The sequence below is a fragment of the Lissotriton vulgaris genome, chromosome 7 (genome assembly GCF_964263255.1).
Source record: "Lissotriton vulgaris chromosome 7, aLisVul1.2, whole genome shotgun sequence".
Taxonomy (NCBI): Eukaryota; Metazoa; Chordata; class Amphibia; order Caudata; family Salamandridae; genus Lissotriton; species Lissotriton vulgaris.
The window spans coordinates 688,699,165-688,721,706 of NC_141695.1; the positions used below are offsets into that span (position 1 = coordinate 688,699,165).

At 47.6% G+C, this 22,542-nt stretch overlaps 1 protein-coding gene across 4 annotated transcripts in view; it reads right to left on the reverse strand.

The window, feature by feature from the left end:
* The window catches only part of TEX2 (testis expressed 2), a 716,722-nt gene that overhangs the window by 47,415 nt on the left and 646,765 nt on the right, over window positions 1–22,542 (reverse strand). For 2 of the 4 annotated variants that reach the window (XM_086930910.1, XM_086930911.1), the window contains exon 9: window positions 5,885–6,007. In XM_086930910.1, the coding sequence (XP_086787036.1) occupies window positions 5,885–6,007 (123 nt within the window). The remainder of the gene's footprint in view (window positions 1–5,884; window positions 6,008–22,542) is intronic. The other 2 variants (XM_086930912.1, XM_086930913.1) reach the window with 1 other exon arrangement.

The following is a 22,542-nucleotide window of genomic DNA, read 5'->3' on the forward strand; positions in this document are numbered from 1 at the left end:
ACACAAACAAGAAAAATGCAAGGCAAGCATAAGTCCACACTACCCTTACAAATGAAAGAGGTACACCACAGGCACAGCAGAGCAAGCTACCCACCCAAACGGACAGGTACACCACAGCAGCAGTGCAAGCTACCCACCCAAACGGAAATTTACAGCACAGGTAGCAGCTGCAAAAGCTATCCACCCAAATGGACAGCTACACCACAGCAGCAGTGCAAGCTACCCACCCAAACGGACATGTAAAGCACAGGCAGCAGCAGTGCAAGCTACCCACCCAAACGGACATGTACAGCACAGGCAGCAGCAGCGCAAGCTACTCACCCAAACGGACATGTACAGCACAGGCAGCAGCAGCGCAAGTTACCCACCCAAACGGACATGTACAGCACAGGCAGCAGTAGTGTAAGCTAGCCACCCAAAGGGACATGTACAGCACATGCAGCAGCAGCGCAAGCTACCCACCCAAAGGGACATGTACAGCACATGCAGCAGCAGCGCAAGCTACCCACCCAAACGGACATGTACAGCACAGGCAGCAGCAGTGCAAGCTACCCACCCAAACGGACATGTAAAGCACAAGCAGCAGCAGTGCAAGCTACCCACCCAAACGGACATGTACAGCACAGGCAGCAGCAGCGCAAGTTACCCACCCAAACGGACATGTACAGCACAGGCAGCAGTAGTGTAAGCTAGCCACCCAAAGGGACATGTACAGCACATGCAGCAGCAGCGCAAGCTACCCACCCAAAGGGACATGTACAGCACATGCAGCAGCAGCGCAAGCTACCCACCCAAACGGACATGTACAGCACAGGCAGCAGCAGTGCAAGCTACCCACCCAAACGGACATGTAAAGCACAAGCAGCAGCAGTGCAAGCTACCCACCCAAACGGACATGTACAGCACAGGCAGCAGTAGTGTAAGCTAGCCACCCAAAGGGGCATGTACAGCACAGGCAGCAGGAGCACAATCTACCCACCCAAACGGACATGTAAAGCACAGGCAGCAGTAGTGTAAGCTACCCACCCAAAGGGACATGTACAGCACAGGCAGCAGTAGTGTAAGCTAGCCACCCAAAGGGACATGTACAGCACATGCAGCAGCAGCGCAAGCTACCCACCCAAAGGGACATGTACAGCACATGCAGCAGCAGCGCAAGCTACCCACCCAAACGGACATGTACAGCACATGCAGCAGCAGCGCAAGCTACCCACCCAAACGGACATGTACAGCACAGGCAGCAGCAGTGCAAGCTACCCACCCAAACGGACATGTAAAGCACAAGCAGCAGCAGTGCAAGCTACCCACCCAAACGGACATGTACAGCACAGGCAGCAGCAGCGCAAGTTACCCACCCAAACGGACATGTACAGCACAGGCAGCAGTAGTGTAAGCTAGCCACCCAAAGGGACATGTACAGCACATGCAGCAGCAGCGCAAGCTACCCACCCAAAGGGACATGTACAGCACATGCAGCAGCAGCGCAAGCTACCCACCCAAACGGACATGTACAGCACAGGCAGCAGCAGTGCAAGCTACCCACCCAAACGGACATGTACAGCACAGGCAGCAGTAGTGTAAGCTAGCCACCCAAAGGGGCATGTACAGCACAGGCAGCAGGAGCACAATCTACCCACCCAAACGGACATGTACAGCACAGGCAGCAGTAGTGTAAGCTACCCACCCAAAGGGACATGTACAGCACAGGCAGCAGTAATGTAAGCTAGCCACCCAAAGGGACATGTACAGCACATGCAGCAGCAGCGCAAGCTACCCACCCAAAGGGACATGTACAGCACATGCAGCAGCAGCGCAAGCTACCCACCCAAAGGGACATGTACAGCACATGCAGCAGCAGCGCAAGCTACCCACCCAAACGGACATGTACAGCACAGGCAGCAGTAGTGTAAGCTAGCCACCCAAAGGGACATGTACAGCACATGCAGCAGCAGCGCAAGCTACCCACCCAAAGGGACATGTATAGCACATGCAGCAGCAGCGCAAGCTACCCACCCAAACGGACATTTACAGCACAGGCAGCAGTAGTGTAAGCTAGCCACCCAAACGGACATGTACAGCTCAGGCAGCAGCAGCGCAAGCTACCCATCCAAACAGACATGTACAGCACTGGCAGAGCAAGATACCAATCCAAACAAACATGCACAGCACAGGCAGCAGCAGCGCAAGATACCCATCCAAACAAACATGCACAGCGCAGGCAGCAGCAGCGCAAGATACCCATCCAAACAAACATGCACAGCGCAGGCAGCAGCAGCGCAAGCTACCCATCCAAACGAACATGCACAGCACAGGCAGCAGCAGAGCAAATTACCCAGATAAATGGGTTAGGAATAACACAGGGTGACATTCCACCAAGACACATCACAGGAAGCAATTTTAGTAGGTAAACCTCTCCTCTCATCTGCTCTAGGCCTCCTTCCATTCTCTCTCCCACTCAAGTTCCTGCAGAAATCCTTTCTCTCCACTTCCCGCTCCTGCAGCCACCCCTCCTCTGCATGCCCACTTTAAGGGTCGATGAACAAGGCTCTCTTGCAGAGGCGCAGTATTTTGGCTACTTGGAAGCATGAAAGGCTCCTTCGCCGTGAAATAAAGGTCTTACTTCCCTCTCATTTAAAGATAGGTGGTGAAGGGACAGCAACTGAAAATTGTCAGCTGTACATCGAACCCATCTCTTGCACCCCCCACCTAATTTAGAGTCAAGTAAGTAATATCAGTTCTGGACAGGAAGAGTGCACAAATGTTGTGTCATGTGGTGATTGTAACTGTCTCAAACCCTTGTGCAGGAGTCTGAAGCAAAGGGAGTCCCTAAGCAACAATTCTCACTTGCAAGACATGTGAGAATGCACTACTGTTGTGCAATTATATGCATCTTTCTATTTTTTTTTAACATCAAAGGTCTCTGCTTTGTCTTTCATTCTTGGTGCATGAGGTTGAGGGTGCGTGACGGGCAGAAGCCCATGAAGGCTCAACTCTTTTTGGGCTCCAGTGTCCATGAGGACCTTGAGCTGAATCAGGGCCAGTCACCTAGCTCGAGCTTTATGCGGCTCTCCCACATCTAGGGGGGTTTGCCTTCACCATAAGAAGATCATCCGCAGTACAAATGCTGCACATAATGTGTGGCATCCACAGAGAGTCATTTTACCAAATAGGAGGGACTAGGAGCGCATTAAGGTCCAGCGGACAAGCTCCAGATACATTGTACATTCAATGGAGTATGCTGTTCCTTTTAGGAAGAAAATGGAATATTTCTACTCAAGGTCAGACATGTACAAAGGGGTTAGCAGGGAGCACGACTCTTAAGGGATAAGTGCCCTTACACACCTAGGTAGATATCATGCTTCTTCATTGGCCTTTTGCTCCAAGTCAGGTCGGCACTACAATGCCCAACAGACATCCTCAAGGGGGCACTTCACCGGAGATCTTTTTAAAACCGGCTATCCTTTCCACACCCTAGGCTCGCATTTAAACAGACAACTAATTTGAGAAATATGTTCAATCACACAAGTCAAACTGGGGTGAAGGGCCCAGAACAAATATCTCTATGGGACCTTCCCCCGGTCAAGGAACATTTTCCCTGTAGGCCATGTGTGGCTTGTACCTACACAGAAAGCACCAGAGAGGTACGATTAAATACAGACTTGATGTGGACACAAAAACACATACCAACTACAATACAAAGAACTGTATCTATCTGATCATGTGCCCGTGTGGCTTGAAATGCGTGGGGATGAACACATGACCAGTCAAGTTAAGAATCAATGAACATCGCAGCACTATACGTTGCAAAAAACCAAACACAAAAATAAGCAGGGATTTGTTGACTGAGGGACACACTCCACATGATATACATTGGACGGTGCTATAAAAGCACATCCAAACATGAATCAGAAAGTCCTGTTCAGAAGGGAACAGCAATGGATATTTTGTCTGTTCACCCATGTTGACGGTCTCAATTACCAGATCCCATGGATTAAGACACAATTGCACGAGTCATGATCATATGGTTAGGTGTCCTCCGTTTTTTCCCCACACACGCATGACATTTGTAGGACAGGTGGCCTCTCAATGACTACCTGTCACGGGTATGGCCTCCCTCAAAGTCAACATAGAGGAGACAATAAACAAGAATTTAACTTACACATTGTTAGAGTAAACATCTTCCCAAAGAGCTGGTATTGATTCATACATTGGGGGCTTGTTACCACTAGAAGGCTTTCCATTACGTAGCTGTATCTTGTGAGCCGCAAGTGCATATTACGTATTGCAACCAGACATGATTGTGACACTACCAGCAATGACGGGTCTCCTGACCGTCGCCGACCAAACAGTGCCTGCATAACTGTGCAAATACCCATAGCCCCCACTTCATGACTGCTTGCTTAACAGTAGGAACAAAGTTACTTTCATGCACCTGACTAGAATTCCAAGATGGCGCCCAACTAGATACTCCCGTGGCTAGTTGCTGTGCTACTACCTACTTTCCCCGCACAGCACCTGACACCTATTTAATTAACCGGACCTTAGATAAAAGACTGAACTTCTGCTTCTGCTCCCTCCGGCACTTCCAAGTAAGCTGAGCGAGGGTAGGTCATACCGTGAGAAGTGACATTGGACAATGTGAGCATGAGAAACAAGATAATTTGCTTACATACTCAGAGAGTGGTTGGGAGCTTACACCCCTCTCAGATAGACCTAAAAAATATGGGTTACCTTGATCTTGTTCTTTCTGTATTTTTAGCACACAAATTGGCGTACTGCTTTTTCTGGTATCGAGGAGTCATTTCTGACACCAGAATAGGGTGAGTTAACCCGTATTCGACACAGTGTTTGGAATTCTTTAATTTTATGTTGTGTGTTTCACATGTTTTGTGTGGTGTTTGTCTTTTCCACTTTGTGTCAATGGTAGTCGCCTCAGATTTGGCATGGTTTGTAGTGCAATGCATGCAGTTCATTACAGTTTAAGTTTATATACAGTTAATATGTGCCCAATGATTTTTTAATGTTGATTTTTACACTACAGGTTGTTTTTAAGAACTATTTTAGAAATACTAGTACAAAACCCAGAGAGGTAACGTGATTGGGATCTTAAGGAGAATTCACATACAAATACTTCAAGCACTGAGTAGATTAGGTTACACAGGTCCTGATGAATAGCTGTCAGATCATTTGTATGACCATTTCAGGCTTGAAATATGTTTACTCAGTAGCTATCTTAGATGATTAGTTTTAGTAGATAGCGCAACTAATTTTTAATATAGGCAGGAGGACTCTGTCATTAAAAAGTCTTTTTTGGGAGGACCCCTTGTCCTATTTGTAAATTTGCACTCACACTTATCCACTATTCAAACCAATCTACACCAGTACCCAAACACCCAGCCTTCACAGATGGCTTAAAAAGATCTCCTGTAAAGTGCCCCCTTGAGGGTGCCAATCGGGCAATGAAGCGCCAGCCCAACGTGGAGCAAAAGCCCAATGATGAAGCATGACATCTACCTAGGTGTGTGAGGGCACTTGTTCCTGAGGAGTCACACTCCCTGCTGACCCCTTAGGATGTCTGATCTTGAGTAGAAATGTCCCCTCTTTTTCTTAAAAGGAACTCCATACTCCCTTGAACTGTCCACACAAAGCAGCCCGGATCTCACCAGCTGTAAACTGAAAGGGGCCAGCAGTCTGCAGTGTCGACAGAAAATCAAAGAAAAAATGACAATCGAAACTTCAAAGAGGTTGAAAACCTTCACTCCTCAACATTCCTTTGAAGCTTACAAGCATGCAACAATGCTAGTGCAGGGTACCCAAACCTGAAACAGTGAAACCTGTCGGACCAGATTAGTATTTCATTCAAAAGTAGACTTATGTGTCTTACCCTTCGGCCCCTACGACCAGTTGCTTCTCTCCGGTCACTTCAGGAGGATCGTCTTCTTCTGACGAGCCAGCACTAGAGGACTCCTCGTCACTGTCGGCAAGGCAGTATGCTCGCGGCCTGGCTCTGAAAGATAGATCATGAGGTGTCCAAGTTACAACTGATCCAAGTTTGGCACAGGCAATTGACACGCCCAATGACATAAAATGAAGAGGGCACAACACTGCACTTGTGTGACACCTCCACAGATGGTTCTGTCATGCTAGGGCCGATTGACAGGAACTTCTTAAAAGGACAGAGTTTCACACCTTGTATATTTTATGTCTACAAATTTTCTATATTCTAAGTGGAGTGTGCACAAGCCAAAGTTTTAAACACTGTTTCTCCATGCCTACTCTGGCAGAGTGCCATTGTGTTGCAAATTTGGATGCAATTTTTTTTTCTGACATTAAGAAAATATATTACTTTGGGGAAACTTCTTACCTTACTCCCTATTAAGTATGTTAATACACTTTCCTTATTCACACTTTAGAACACCATTACTCCTACCATTAACCTCATAGCTGCTATGGAACGTCTAGCTCCAGTGCTGAACGTTCCATTGCGAAGGTGCAGTTCGAACTTTCAACGGCCGACGGCAGCACTCCCGAGGTAGTAGTGCCGTCGGCCGGTGAACGTGCGCAGCACCTAAGGGGTTAACAGAAGAAGTTGTATGTACGTTTCCAGGCCGGGAAAAGCCATGCATGTGAAGAACCTCATTAGGTTTTCCATGTATTATGGGATAGGCATCTCCTCATACATATAATAACGCATTTGCACCCCCACCACTACATTTCGGACAGCTAAAAAATCTGTCCTATAAGCTAAATTCCTGAAATACTAAGGGCCAGATGTACAAAGCATTTTTGAGGTCGCAAACAGTAGATTTGCAGAATTGGGACATTTGCGACCTCAAAAATGCTTTTTTTAAATGTACTCACTGCAACTTGTGAATCTGTAACAAGTTACTGAATTGCAGTTTGGGTTTCTAACCTATAACAATTTTGTATTTGGAAGGGGTGTGTTTAGTTCATCCCTTCCAAATACCGAACTATAGTGCTATGCAGAGCCAGCTCTAGTGCTGGTGACGCATGGTGCAACAATCTTTTTTAGCGTACCCTCCATGACCTCGTACTCGGATTCCCTCACTACCACTCTGCAAAAGAGCCCCTCATCACCATGGCCCCTCTCTCACATACATTTAATTTGTTTTAAAGCGCTTGTAAAGGCTGGCTTTACTAATCCACTCAGCTATCCACATAAAAAAACAGATCTGTTCTTTGCAGCAGACATATTAACCCTCTGTGCTACTTTATGGCGAGTCAAAGCTATCACAAGACAAAACTCCACCTCTCTCTCTAGCAGGAACATAAATCAAGAGTTATCTTACATCTTTATTGCTGTTTGAAAGCTGGACTCACTAGGACCTCTGCAGCAGGTGCTTTTTAATGTTAAGTTACTGCTAAACACAGCGTCCACCCTGAGGTCAGTGCTCCCTTCAAGGTCAGTGCCCAGTGCGGCCGTACCCCCTTCAAGCCGGCACTTGTGCTATATATTAAAGGTTTTGCAACCAAATTCCGGTTGCAATACATTAATATTTTACCACCTCTTCAAAGGAGGTGGTAACCCATTCAAAAATGGGAAGGGGTCCCTATGGGACTCCTTCCACTTTGAGAATGTATTAAAAAAAAGGAACCACTCACTGCCTCCTGTTAATAAAAGAAACCTAAATGTTACGATTGTTTTGTTTTTGAAACGCGTCCTGTTTTTCTTTACGGAAAACAGGCTGCACTTAAAAAAAAAAAGAAAAAAAAAGAAAGATTGCTTCATTTTAAAGCAATCACAGGCATGGTGGTCTGCTGATCCCAGCAGACCACAATCCCTGTTATAGTTATCATTCCTAATGGGTCACAAACTGAGACTTGCCTCATTAATATTCATGAAGTAGGTCGATTTGCTATCAGTAGGAAACATCAATTAAAAGTAGACTTTTTTCATACATTAGGAATTGCGATTCCCTAATTGCAATTTGCAGAAAATCGCAATTTCGAAATCACTAACCCAAAATTTTGTACATCTGGCCCCAAGTTCCTTGTATGAGTTGAACCTGTGCAGATGATCTGAATCAAATTCTTGAAGACGTTTTGATGCCCCCAAGTTCAACTTACATTTGGCATTCCTTCAATTACAAAACAAATGTTAGGTTCATGTGGTACTGATATATTACTTCACGTTGTTATTAGAACACCACACTAGTACACCCTCACTTAGAATAAAAATAGGAAAGACTGGGTGTACATGGGTAGCCCTACAAAACCTGTTCCTGGGTTTGTCCAAAGGATGTATCGGGGAGCACTGGGTCCGACACAGCTTGTTTCTACTTGGCAGTACCATGCTTCCTGCATGCAGGCAACAGCCTACCCTCTGTAGGACACTTCTAAAACATCTCAAAAAACGTCATTTGTTAAAATAAAGACCAGAGAAGGCCTTACTGGACCTACAATACAGCCAGCCACTATTGGTTTAGTTCATAACACAAGTTGACACGTGCCTTTACCACACTACAAAGAGCATGCCTTGTTCAAGTGCATATCTGTAAACTCTAGCATCATGCACTACACAAACAAAAAACTTTGGACTGGAATGTAAACTATTACACAATTTTTGCTTGGGAAATGTTGTGTTAGCGATCATATTTCTGCGCAACCGGTTTCACAACATTTCTCTGTGTGATAGTTGAGCCATTTCTTGAAAGACCTGCTTGTGATAGCAAGGGTCGATCATGGCGAAGCCGGATTAACACTTGCGTTTTGAAGCAAATGACTACATGAGGACACAGCTCTCTTGTGTAATAATTCACAGATTCCTAGGATCATGCAGGGAGACTGGGTTTTCTTTCACTTGTTTTTCCCTTGTTCTTGTAAGCTATTACCTTTTTTGTGCCTATCACAACACAGTCCGGGTACATACACTGTCGAAGAGGAAACCACTGAAGCCAATGAAAGTGCCCATCAGTCTATGCCAGTGCACAGAAAAGCTGCAATCCTGCCTGCTGGCATTAACACACACTGCCCTATCACCTCCTCAGATGGTCTATGACGTAGAATGAGCCTTCCTAATGTGAGTTAAATCAATGTGGCAAGCAGCGCATTCATTCTGGCAGACTGCATATTGGAAGATCATTCACAGCCTTCGAGCTCAACTCAAATGGACATAAAGATCATGTCATCACCCTTGAAACTTGTCGGCTTGCGGCGTACGGTACATGACGGTGCTCCCTTGCCTGCGGTACTGGAACAGAATACACGTGCGTCTACCATGTGGACAATTCAGGGAATCGGCGTGTTAGGTGACCGATTCGCATTGCGCCTAGTGAGGTGCTTGAGCCTAGCAACAGAGTTCAGCCCGAAGACTGGCTTGTTGATACAGATTGTGTACACATACAACATTTGCAGCAAGGTACACACTGATTTTTTGCAACCAATATCCATAAACGCAATTTACTTTCTCAGTTCCCAAGTCTTGGCTTGCTAAAGTAGTAATTTAAACCCGGTAAGCACAATATTTCAATTTCAGCCTAAATGTGTTACAAACAATGAAATATTAATAACCAAATTAAAACCAGGATGTGCGTTTTACAGGTACCATAGTTTTATGTATACAGGACAGTCTCCAATTTTTGGTCATTCCATGCCTCTATTCTTACTTTCTGTTATAATCAACTAATGTCATTACGCTGGTGTTACTTTTAACTACAGTTTTTTAGTAAAACTAGCCCCTGTTTGCTCTGGCCAAATCCTCCTTCATAACACAGTAACTTTTGTACGTTTTTTTAAATTTCCATGGACTCACACTTTCACAATTTACATCAAAATGAAGCAAATACTTTCCTCCAAATAGTTTTTGGGCTTTATGTTACGGGTGCCCCTGAAATGAAATATGTGGGCGTACCACGCAGCTTGTGGCCTACATGTCCACAACATTTTAGTGTTTACAATTTTACTAGCCAGTATGGAAAGTCAAATAGGCCTACAAGGGAGAAAGTACTGATTCTACTAAAGATCTGATTTGAAGCATCAATGAGCTAGATAAACAGCCACCAGTCCAACACCACCATCTTTTTGGTGTCTTTTAAATTAACATGCAAGGTTAATGGGTGGTTAGACAAAACAAAATAGTTTAAAAGCAATCACCAAGTCTGAAGAAAGAAAGATCCTGACTTTGACAACCTGCTGTTATAAATAGAAGATTTTTAGAACAGGAAGATACTGTAGTCTGTAATGATGCCAATAATTGTTGATGATAAATTACGGTCGAGACCAACATCAAGAGCACGGTGTAATATGATCAAATGTTTAAAAAAAAATCGTATTGACAGAGGAAACCAAAACACAGAACAAAAAGATCATTAACCCATAAGCTGGTTTTACAGAAACTAGAAACCTCATTAAACCAATGTCATAAAGAGATAGAAGTGGAGGGAATTTCCTGTAACTTAATACTCTGGTGGAAATATTTCACATTCACCTTATACCCCTAGAACATTTACTAAATGTGAAACGTCTGAGCTTGAGGTTACAAGTATCTTTAAAACCCACAAAAATATTAATAAAAAGACAAACTACAACAATATCAACAGAAACACAAAACAATTCCAAGCCCACTTTCTTGGCAAACTGCACATCTGTTCGTGCTCTCGCGAGCCTGACGTATTTCTTTTCTTCACTTTGTATAGGGCTGTGGCTAAAAGCAGCTTGGGGCCCTTGTGGTTTTCCATTGCATATGTAGGACAGAGGAAGTACATAATTGCACAATAATAACAAGAGGCAGGGTATGCCTATGCTTTGGGACAGCGACTGTGGTGTACGTAGCTAGGCTTTGGATTGCTCTCAAAGGACAATGAGTGAAACTCTTGCCTTATCAAAATCGGGCTGCATTAGGGTACTACGCCTTTTTGTGACACTACAGATGACAAAACCCCAAGCTGATCCCTTTGTGTTGCCGTAGAACTCTGGGAGAACTGATACAGGCCCATTTAGTACAGTAACATGCCATGCCGTCCGAATCAGGCTTCCTGATAGCACAGATGTATGATGGGCGGGGAAGAAACTGCAAGGGCACCACAGGCAATAGCATTCGAGGGCAGCGCAATGCTGGGTGCCCCCCACTTTGGTTAAATAACTTAAGCCCCGCCCCTAGCTGTAATCAGTGATGGGAGTGAGCTGACTGGTGGCAACAAAAACTTGTGGGATTCACCAATTACCAGCAAGCCTCAGCAATCCACTGTAGCACTGAGGTACGGTGTGGAGACGAGGAGGGAGTGAATCAAGGGTTTGCAGGCAAAAGCAATCAAGGGCAGTAAAATAACTCAAGCACCCCATCACCAGCTGGCATCAGGGAGGGAGACTTGTTTGAAGGCCCCTGCACCATCTGACCACTCACTGCTGCCTCAAGCTTAGCTCCTAGCATCGCCTCTTCTGCTGATACAACATATACCACAAAAGCAGAACCTCTCTGGTACTGACAATATAGGCGTGCAGCAATGGGAGAGCGAGTGGCTCCCTCGGACAGCCCAGTTAGCTGTTAGCAGATTTCAAATCCAGCAGGCGAGAGAATCCTATAAGCAGCAGCAAGAATTGAATATAGTGTCCACTGGCACTGCCCTCTTCAAGTGTCAGAAGTATGTTATTCACAAGTCCTCTGACCAGTAGAGACATGCTGCTGGGCAAGTTAGCACGGCCCCCTGGCACTGCGGCAAACTAACATTATATCAAATGGGGACATCTCTTGTACCAATCAAGTGGGCATAAGAAGGGAAGTACTGGAAATCTCTCTCTCCCTCCCAATGCCTGAGACACCTATTAGAATATTACAAATGCAGTAGGTTAGTGGGATGTGAGAGTAGTAGGAGGGAATACATAAATAAATGTATCTGAGCGGGCGGGGCATGCTTGTGCCACCTGAGGGGACAAGTGGTCTGTTTCAAATAGCCTCTGACCAATAAGAGGAATCGTAATGCCAAATAAGCTCCCGCCCTTATCGCCTGTTAGACTTATGGTGGAGCATCCTTGATAGCAATGATGAGAATAAGGGAAGTAGCAACAGAAGCTGTTGACTAGAAACCATCTCTATCCTGTCACCCTAATCCTAATCCGCTATTATCAGCTTAGTAAGGCAGAAAAGCAGAGGGTTGCAGGAGAACCCGTAGGGCATGTCTGTGCAGGTAAATGTTGAGCATCTCTGCTGGAAACACTTTCATTGTAAATGTCTGACCAGGGGCAACAATTTTGGAGACAATTTAGCTCCTCCCTTCAATCTTGTCGAAATTGTGATCTCACACCAGAGAGGAGTGTCCCTGAATCTAATAATGTTGAGCACACGAAGATAACAGCAGACGCTGAAATGAGTAAGTCTCTCCACCAACAGTGGTGGGCATATAGGGTGACCACCCATCCGTTATTTACAAGGACTCTTCATAGTTTTAGCCAAATGTCCATTGTCCGCATGTACTACTATAAGGAACGACATTTGTCTGTAATGTGAATAATGAGGTGACTGCATTCATCCTCTAATGTCCCTCTGAATCTGGCCTGTTCATGAAACCTAGCCTACAATTGGCTTACATGTAATTAGACATTTCTAGCCCCCATCACGCTGCATGACTGTGATCACTGGCCCTGCTGCTAGGAGTGGGCCTTAGAGGTTCTTCAAAGCATGCTTTGTTTACCTTTAGTGTTTTCCTATCCAGCCATCTTCATACCAATGACAGAGGGTCTCTCTCTCTCTCAGTCTCTCTGCCCTCTTCCAGGCTTCTGGCTCACCTCTGATGGTGACGTCATTTCACCACAATATCAAAGAAGAACGGTTTGCAGGCAGTGTAGCTACCAATCATCAATAAATCATATATTTTGGTGTAGAATAGCATGTACAGAGTATGCTGCTTCTTCCTTTTGGAGGGTGCGGTGGTCTACAAATATCGCAACAAAGGGATAAAGAAGTGAGCCATCCCAACTAGTTGGCGCTAGTCCAACACACAGATGACACTAGGCCATTAGACACTGCACTAGTTTACCACTAACACGGGACACAATTACGCATTTCTGCTCTACCAGAATGTGGACATGTTCTTCAATGGCATAACAAAGGCCGCTGCAGCCCCTGCTGCGCGGGGGGGGGGGTGGGGGGACAGTACTCGGGCCTGAGAGCTCGAAATTAAATCCAGAGCAGGGGCCCCTCTTTGACCCTTGCCGGGGGGGGGGGGGGGGGCTCCCTCAACTTTCGTTAAGCCACTGATGCTCTTGTCCAATATAAACTGGGCGCTCCCCGTGCTTTCTGCTACCACACAGTGGAACAAAGCACTTCTTTAGTCTGCGTGCTCCGATAAAAAGGACCTCATCAAAAATCTAAAAGCAATAATGCCAGCGACACTGCCTATGAATTCTAAGCCCACGTTTAGCAACGCAGTGCTCCTTCCGGCACGACCATTAGAGCTGCAGAGGAAACTGTCAACTGCCCCTGATGGCGACCGTCAAACTCCGCTTATTGAGTACATATTTGCTTCATGTTGAAGGATTGAGCAGACCTGATATGTATTATACAAACCAAAGATAATAAATATATTTTGACTAACCCGGGGCCACAACTCCGCTCTGCCAGCGGAATGTGCGGAGATTTGCCAACTACGTGTTTCCGCGTAGAACACGGAGCATAGGGCAAATTCCTACTCCAGAGCGAAGTTGGCCAGCTCCCGCCTCCACCCCGTCTATTAAAACATTAATAATACTTTATTAAAACCCCAAAAATAAACACGTACCTGTACTGCAGGCATCCCCAGGCTGCCCTCTTCCTAGCCGTCTCTTACTTGGGTCAATCATCTTGCAAAAAAGGGGCAGTCTCATACAGATATATCGTTACCGAAGGTAAGTAGTTTGTTCATCTGAAAGAGACCATTAGTTATGGATTCCTCACCTTAGAATAGGGACCCCAGCAATACCAACCCCGGAGGGGGGTCTGCAAACTAAGTTCACACCAGAAGGTCCTGGATAACTGAATGGCCAAAGAAGCAGTCTCTCCGGACTTGGCTGTCCAGGCAGTAACGTTTGGTGAACGTGTGCAATTAAGTCTATGTGGCTGCCTGGCAGATGTCATGAAGAGGGATACCACGTCCCAAAGCAGTAGTGGCTGCCGTCGCCCTCGTAGAATGGACGCGCAGCCCCACTAGAGGTTCCTTCTTCGCTAAACGAATAGCAGATTTTGATGCAAAGAACAACCCATTGAGACATGGTCCGGCCTTTCTTGGTGCCCACATAGCCAACAAAGAGCTGGTCATCCACCCGGAATTGTTGTGTGCGATCCTGATAGAAAGAAAGCGCACGTTTTGGATCCAGACGGTGGAGCCTCTCCTCCTCTTAAGAAGTATGCGGGCGGGAAAAAGGTGGGCAAAGTGATGGCCTGTCATATGTAGAAAGAGGTAACCAGTTTGGGAAGGAAAGAAGGCCTAGTGTGAAGTACAACCTTGTCCAGATAAAAAGCCAGGAAAGGAGGTTTGGAAGAAAGAGCTTGAAGTTCACTCACCCTGCGAGCAGAGGTGATGGCAACCAAAAAGGCAGTTTTGAGTGTCAAAAGTCTGAGAAGACAGTTATGTAGCGGCTCGAAAGGAGCGCACATAAGGCAGGTCAGAACCAGGTTCAAATCCCACTGGGGCATTACGAGAGGAATAGGAGTAAACAAGTAAGTAAGGCCCTTAAGGAAACGATTTACAATAGGGGACTTGAAAAGAGAAGGTTGATCTGGAAGGCTAAGAAAGGTTGAAATTGCCGAAAGATAGCCTTTAAAAATGCCTAGAGCAGAGCCCTGGTGGGCCAAAGAAAGAATGAAGAGGAGCACCTCTGAAAGAGGGGCAGAAAGGGGATCCACCGCCTTTGCTGTGCACCATGCCACAAATCTGTTCCATCTACAGGCGTATACCGTTTTGGTGGAGGGGCGCCTGGCTGCCAAGATTACGTTACAGATTTCGGGAGGAAGGTCGAAAGCTGTCAACTGTCGCCGCTCAATCTCGATGCAAGGAGGTGGAGGCTGGACAGGTTCGTGTGGAGGCCCGTCCCCTGCTGCTACGACAGAAGATTCTCCCGAAGGGGCAATCTAATCGGAGGATCGATGGGCATGTTCAAGAGCTCGGGATACCAGACTCTTCGTGCCCAGTCTGGAGCCACAAGAATGACTTGAGCCCGGTTGAGCACTCTGGGCAGAAGTGGTACAGGCGGTAAAGCGTATATAAGACTGCACTTGCAACGAAAAGCATTGCCAAGCGAGTGCAGCCTTGGAAATTCTTACATGCAGAACTGCTGACATTGCGCTTTCTCTTCTGTGGCGAATAGATCTAACCAAGGCTCTCCTCACTATTGAAAGAGACCTTGCCCCACCTCCAAGTGAAGATGCCATTCGTGATCCATCATGCACCAGAAGCTGAGTTTGTCTGCCCTGGCGTTCAGAGAACCTGCCAGGTGTTGAAGCCCTGATGTTCCAGCCATGTCCAAAGGCGAAGAACCTCTTGACATAAGGTCCACAACCCAACCCCGCCCTGTTTGTTGCAGTACTACATGGCGGTGGTGTTGTCCATGAACACCAGCACTACTCTTCCATTGACAGAAGGAAGGAATGCGTTCAGTGCAAGACGAATCGCATGGAACTCCAGAAGGTTGATATGGAGCCCGGACTCCGCCGGAGACTAGAGGGCTCTGATCTACGCCTCCCCCATGTGGTTGCCCCACCCCAGAAATGATACACCGGTCACCACTGTGAACTCTGGTTGGGGAAGAGAGAGGGACCTGCTGTTGACCCAATCTTGGTTCGTTAAGTACCACTGCAATTGTTGTGCAGTGTCCTCCGAGATCTGAATGCAATAAAAAAGATTTTCTTGATGCTGTGCTCACTGGAACTTCAGATACCACTGCAGAGCCCGCATACGCCACCTGGCAGAGTCCAGCAGGATGCAGGAGGCCATGAGGCCCAGTAACCTGACCAAAACCCGGGTCAGAGGCTGAAAGATCGAAATCATAGCACGAATATCCCGGACTCGCTGCTCGGGAGGATAAGCCCAAAACTGAGCTGTGTCCAGAACAGCTCAGATGAAAAGGAGCTTCTGAGAGGGAATCAGATCTGACTTCGGCACATTGATGGTGAACCCCAGCGAATGCAGGAGGTCGGCCGTAGTCAGGAGATGGGAGACGACAGCCTGGGGCAAGCCCGCCTTCATCAACCAGTCGTCGAGATAGGGGAAGACTCGCATCCCTGATCTGCGCAGATGAACTGTGACCACTGCCATCACTTTTGTGAACTACCGAGGGGCAATGGTAAGGCCAAAGGGGAGCACAGTAAACTGAAAGTGCTCATGGCCTACCGTGAACAGTAGGTAACGCCTGAGGGTGGGCAGGACGGGGATGTGAAAATAACGTTCTGCAAGTGCAACCCTAATCCAGTCTCCAGGGTCGAGGGCAGAAGGACCTGAGCCAATGTCAACATTTTGAACTTCTCCTTCCGGAGCAAGCGGTTGACATTCCTGAGATCCAAGATAGGATACTGGCCCTTGTCCTTCTTGGGCACCTACTTCTGGGGCAGGAAATCGCTCAATGGCTCCCTTGGCAAAGAGAGCCATAACTTCCTTGTGGAGAAGGCCCAAGTGATCCTCCGACATGCAATGGAATTGAGGTGGCATGGATGGAGGGGTAGTCTTGAAGGGTAGGGAGTAGCCCCTTCGGACTATCTGCAAAAGCCCACCTGTACGACGTGATGTTGAGCCAGTGGCTGAATTGATGGCGAATCCTGCCGCCCACTGCCGAATGGTGGCCCTGAAAGGTCAGACTAGGAGGGCTTGAAGGCTGCTGCAGAGGGGGCGCTGGTTGACTGGCCCACCCGCCCACGACAGTGGGTCCTACGTCCCCGGCTGCGCAGAGGCTGGACACTTTGCACAGGCCTGTGGCTCTGGACGGTACGTGGCGGGGCACCCCTTCTGTAGCAATGAAGGGGGCGAAAAGCAGACTGCGAGGGACGAGAGGTATAAGTGAGGCCCAAGGTCCTGGTCGTAGCCTTAGAGTCCTTAAAGCGCTCAAGCGTGTAGTCTGCTTTGTCGCCAAACAAGGGCATGTCCAAAAGTGTAGCTTGGACATCACCCGAAAAGCCAGTGGACCTCAGCCAGGCGTAGCATCTCAGGGCTACTGACGTTGAAATTGTCTTGCCCAGTGAGTCTGCAGTGTCCAGTCCACATCGTATGGCGAAGGAAGAAAACATTTTCTTCCCAAGATGGTCCAGCTTCTTGGATTCCCTATCAGGTAGGGAATGCGCCCTTGGAAGTCGAGGCTTTGACCACTAAGCTCTCTGGGGTAGGGTGTTGGCAGAGGAAAATGGGGTCATCCGGGGCCTGGCGGAGGCGTTGGGCAATCATCCTATCCACAGGTGCCCCTGTGTTGGGCTTGGACCAAGTGCCCAGAAGGATGTCCGTGAGGGCCTCATTGAACGGCAGCAGGGGCTATGAAGAGGCCGCCTCCGTGTGATGCACCTTGGTCAGGAGGTTAGCCCTGACCGCCACTAGGAAGCTCAAGGTTTAAGGCCTCAGCCGCCCTACGCAACACCACTGCGTATGATGCACCCTCCTCCGTAGCCACGGTAGGGGTAGATAGCATGCCAAGGTCTGGAGAGGTGTCCAGACCATTGGCCTCACCAAACTCCTCTCTCCAGTCTGGTTCTTCTAACTGGTCTTCCAGAGGATCCACAGACCCCTCCCAGTCCTCTCACCCTTTTCTGATAGCCACTCAGGTCAATAGGGAACACCAGGGGTAAACAGGGGTACGAAAGTACTGGTCGGTGCTGGTACCGAAGCTGGTCGATGTCGGTCCAGCTCCTTGTCCACAATGAGGGGGAGGCTGGGGTCGACGTCGGTTGGGGACACAACCGGCATCGGACGGGGTGTAGGTGTAGGTGTCGCCAATGGATTCAGAGCTGGAGGAGGTGTCATAAGGTCGACCGGCATCGATCCAAGCCTGGACCCATGGGGGCCCTGCGGCACCAGAGCCTTAGCTACCAGCATCAACGGCCTAGAACCCCACAGCCAAGTTTGTGGGGCCCGAAGGCGCACTGGTGGAGTTGGGCTGCCCAGAGATGGAGTGGAGGGCTTCGTAAAAGCTATGAAGTTGGGCAGGGGTCTCTCCGGCTCCTGGAAAGGGAGGGAGGCTCGGAGCCGACCCAACAGGCTCCAACAGGCTCCACGGGCAGAGCCAGACGACTACCTTTTGCATCCCACGTCATGTCAAGAATGCAAAGAGCGATGGTGCTTCTTTGCCTTCTTTTTGTGCTTCAACTTACCCGAAGACGAGGAGTGGTGGTGATGGCTCCGTGACCGTAACATCCATCTCGACCAAGACCTCGAGCGGCGCAGAGACGACTGCCGGGCTTCCAGAAGCTTTCAGGATTGCTCTCGCAAAGACTTCGGGCCATGGCCCAGCAGTGGGAGCACGACTTTGGGTCGTGGTCGCGCTCCAAAAACCAGAGGCACACGAGATGGGGGTTCATTACTGACATCAGCTTGTGGCAGGAGGCACAAGGCTTGAAGCCGGTCCACCGAGATGACATCCCTGTGCACCAGGAGATAAACGACTGAAGGCGGCTGGAATGCCAGAAACCGGTCCTCGGAAGCTTGTTTCCGGTCCAGGGAAGACATGGCTTGGCAGTTCGGGCTGGACTGTTCCCATGAGGCACAGGGTCAGACTGATTTGCATATAGCCATGTCTGAACTGGGGTGGCAGAGTGGGCTAATGAACGGTGATGGATTAAACCCAGATCTTTTGACTGGGTGCGAGTGTTTGATTGATTCAGATGCTCTGTCCATCACCACCCCCTTTTGTACCGCTTTTGGCCGCCATAAGTGTGGCAGGGTATGCTCAGACGTGAGTCCCTTGCTCACTTTGCCACTGGATTCAAGCAAGCCGGGCTGAAGACGGCTGGAATGCCAGAAACCGGTCCTCGGAAGCTTGTTTCCGGTCCAGGGAAGACATGGCTTGGCAGTTCGGGCTGGACTGTTCCCATGAGGCACAGGGTCAGACTGATTTGCATATAGCCATGTCTGAACTGGGTTGGCAGAGTGGACTAAAGAACGGTGATGGATTAAACCCAGATCTTTTGACTGGGTGTGAGTGTTTGATTGATTCAGATGCTCTGTCCATCCCCACCCCCTTTTGTACCGTAAGTAGATACCGCAACATCATTCCGGCGATCACGACGCTAGCGACGAACGCAGTGTCGACCAACGCCATCTACCGATGTGCAGGGGTACTGCTGAAGAACACAATTCTCTGAATTTAGGTGAAGCCTGGGGGTAATTCTAAGGTGAGGAATCCATAACTAATAGTCTCTTTCAGATCAACAGTATCAGTATCGATCACTTACATAAAGATATCAATTCGTTATTTAGTAGAACACTGCTACATAAAAAAAATCCTATTTGGTCCAATTTGTGGTGCTCTATAAATTGCCAATTAATCAAATAAATCTGAATTCCCTATCATAATCAACATGTTTTCTTATACTAAATGTATAGACAGGGTCTTTGTATTTCATACATAAAACATTATCGTACCATTATGTTGAAATAAATGAGCTTGTGTGAACGGTAGGCAACTGTTCATGTTACATCTGTGCGATTATGGGTCTTGCTATTTTTCACAGCACTACCATAATGCACGAGTATGTTAAACCCCACCGAATAGCAATACAAAACACTGACCGCCTTTAACGTGCTCCTGGTAACATTTCTGGCTGCCTTTCATGAGCCTTTGCGTTCTCTGCCACTGATTTGATTTACTGGCATTTAGATAAAGCTGCTAGCACAAGGTCACATATGGACAGAAGCTTTTGGCAGTGAAGCAGCCTGCTACTGTGAGAAGGCGCAAGGCTTTGGGCGATCTTGCGTTTTCATTTCTATGAAGGGAAAAGCACACACTATGTGCTTCCATTTTTCTCTATCTGCCACTGTGGCGAGTTTTATGGTAGTTATAACTTCAAGCAAACTGTCAATGCTTGGATAATGCGCTGACACGTGGCATAGGGCCATAAGATGTGGAATGGGGGGTGGGGGGGAGATCCGGTTTGGATGAGGGCTATTCTATTGTCCCCATTCCTTTCACACTATTGGCTGGTGGGATGACATATGCAGATGTGTCGCCTGAATAACTGGAAACCAGAGTCTGGTGATAACTGCTCTAAGATACTAGCTAAAACTGTGGAGGCAGCAGAGGCTCAATGGGAGAATGGAGGCGGTCTACAAGGCCTCAAAACCAGCCTACAGTGTATCTTTCTTCTGGGGGTGAGGGATATCAAAGAACGGGGGATTTGCTCAATAGCAGAAGGAAGCTACCACTTGCCAGATCTGGTCTCAAACCACCTTTAGGAAGGGACTCTTAGCTACAGAGGCCCATGACGTACTTTAGCACAACCCCCTTCCACAAGAGAAAAGGAGGCTGGGATTGAAGGTACCATTCGCCACGAAGCATGGTGCCTCTCTTTTATGATGAAGGAATCTAGGAGTTCCATAAATGTATGCCGTATCAAATTGTATAGTATTGTAACTGCATTTATATAGTGCCTAATACCCCAGAATGGGTGTTGATCGCTTTACGCCTGGCAGCTGTCAGGGAGGATCGCGGCAGCACCCCAGTGCGCCTGCAGCTGCTGCCAGCTTTAATATAGTGCCCACCTTTCTGCCACAAACACCCTGCAGCTTTTTAACCGAGATAGACGCTTCCTGGGCACTCTGACAAGATTCAGCATGCGCAAGTCATGAGTCTGCAGTAAGCACTTGGTAAACATTTAGCAAAGATATTAAGGAGGCATAAGATTCACACACTCCAATCAGTGTACAGAAAAATAATGTAGTCAGAAGGGTGGTAGATTGAGGTAGAGAGGAGTAGGATAGATCAGTTTAGAATGGAGTGGGGTAAATTGGGGTGGAGGGAGGTAGATTGGGGAAGAGTGGGGTAGATTAGGGTGGAGTGGGGTAGATTGGGTGGATTGGAGTGGGCGGATTAGAGTAGGGTAGATTGGAATGGGGTATATTGGAATGGGGTATATTGGGGTGGAGTAGATATGGAAGGGGTAGTTTGGAGTAGGGTGGTGTACAGTGGGTGGAGTGGGGTAGAGTGGGTAAGATTGGAGTGGCATCCAGTAGATTTGAGGAGTCTGATAGATTGGAGTGGAGTGAAGTAGACTGGAGTGAAGGGGGGTAGATTAGAGTGGAGTGGGGTAGACTGGGTAGATTGGAGTGTGGTAGAGTAGGTTAGAGTGGAGAGGGGTAGACTGGAGTGGGGTGGAGGGAGATAGATTGGGGAAGAGTGAAGTGGGGTAGATTGGAGTGGGTTTTATAGGGTGGATTAGAGTAGGGTAGATTGGAATGGGGTAAATTGGGGTGGGGTAGAAATGGGAGGGGTAGTTTGAAGTAGGCTGGGGTGGGGTGGGGTGGAGTGGGTGAGATTGGAGTGGCGTCAGGTAGATTTGAGGAGTCTGATAGATTGGAGTGGAGTGAGGTAGACTGGAGTGGGGAGGGGTAGATTGGAGTGGAGAGGGGTAGACTGGGTAGATTGGAGTGGAGTGTGGTAAAGTAGGTTAGAGTGGAGAGGGGTAGACTGGAATGGGGTGGGGGAGATAGATTGGGGAAAAGTGGAGTGGGGTAGATTGGGTGGATTGGAGTGGGCTTGATAGGGTGGATTAGAGTTGGGTAGATTGGACTGGGGTATATTAGGGCGGGATAGATTGGAGTGGGGTGGGTAAGATTGAAGTGACATCGTGTAGATTTGAGGAGTCTGGTAGATTGGAGTAGAGTGGGGTAGATTGGAGTGGAGGGGGGTAGAACGGAGTAGAGTGGGGTACATTAGAGTGGAGTGGGGTCGACCGGAGTAGAGTGGGGTACATTAGAGTGGAGTGGGGTAGACTAGGTGGATTGGAGTGTGGTAGATTATTTACCTCATGAAATATACATACAGCAATGGAACAGTACCCAGGAATAATTTTTGTTCTGAAAGCAGTGCTTGAATGGAGAGAGTAGGTAAACCATGCCTCTACTCTCAAATCTGAGCAGAGTACTTTCATGAGATGAAATCTGTTGTCCCGCATCTTTGCCTAATCTAATCAAGGCAGAAGCATTCTAGCCTTGAGACTGGTTGAAGTGGTGGCATCAGTGCTACATTTTCAAAATAGATAATGTTTCTGCTGTGGTGTTGGTCATCGTGCATGTTGACAGTGTCATTACAGGAACCGGAGATTAAAGTCCAAAAGCACAAAAGCCATGAGGTTGCAAAATGTCTACTCATCACTGGCTCTGGCTGCAGACTTGTTTATGACACCATTTCAGCTGTTACAGCTATTTCCATAAATCAAAATACTTCAGACATAGGCCAGACTGCACCCACACACTTCTGTCCAACAATTACAATTGAATGCTTAAACAACCTATCTCTCACTCATTTCCTTTGCAAATTAATGCTGAGGCACGCTACTGGTGTGGCAAAAATCCCCCCTATCTCTCACAGGACGCATTGCCATCGAAAAAAAGGTAGTTCTTCCGAAATTTTTATACCCTT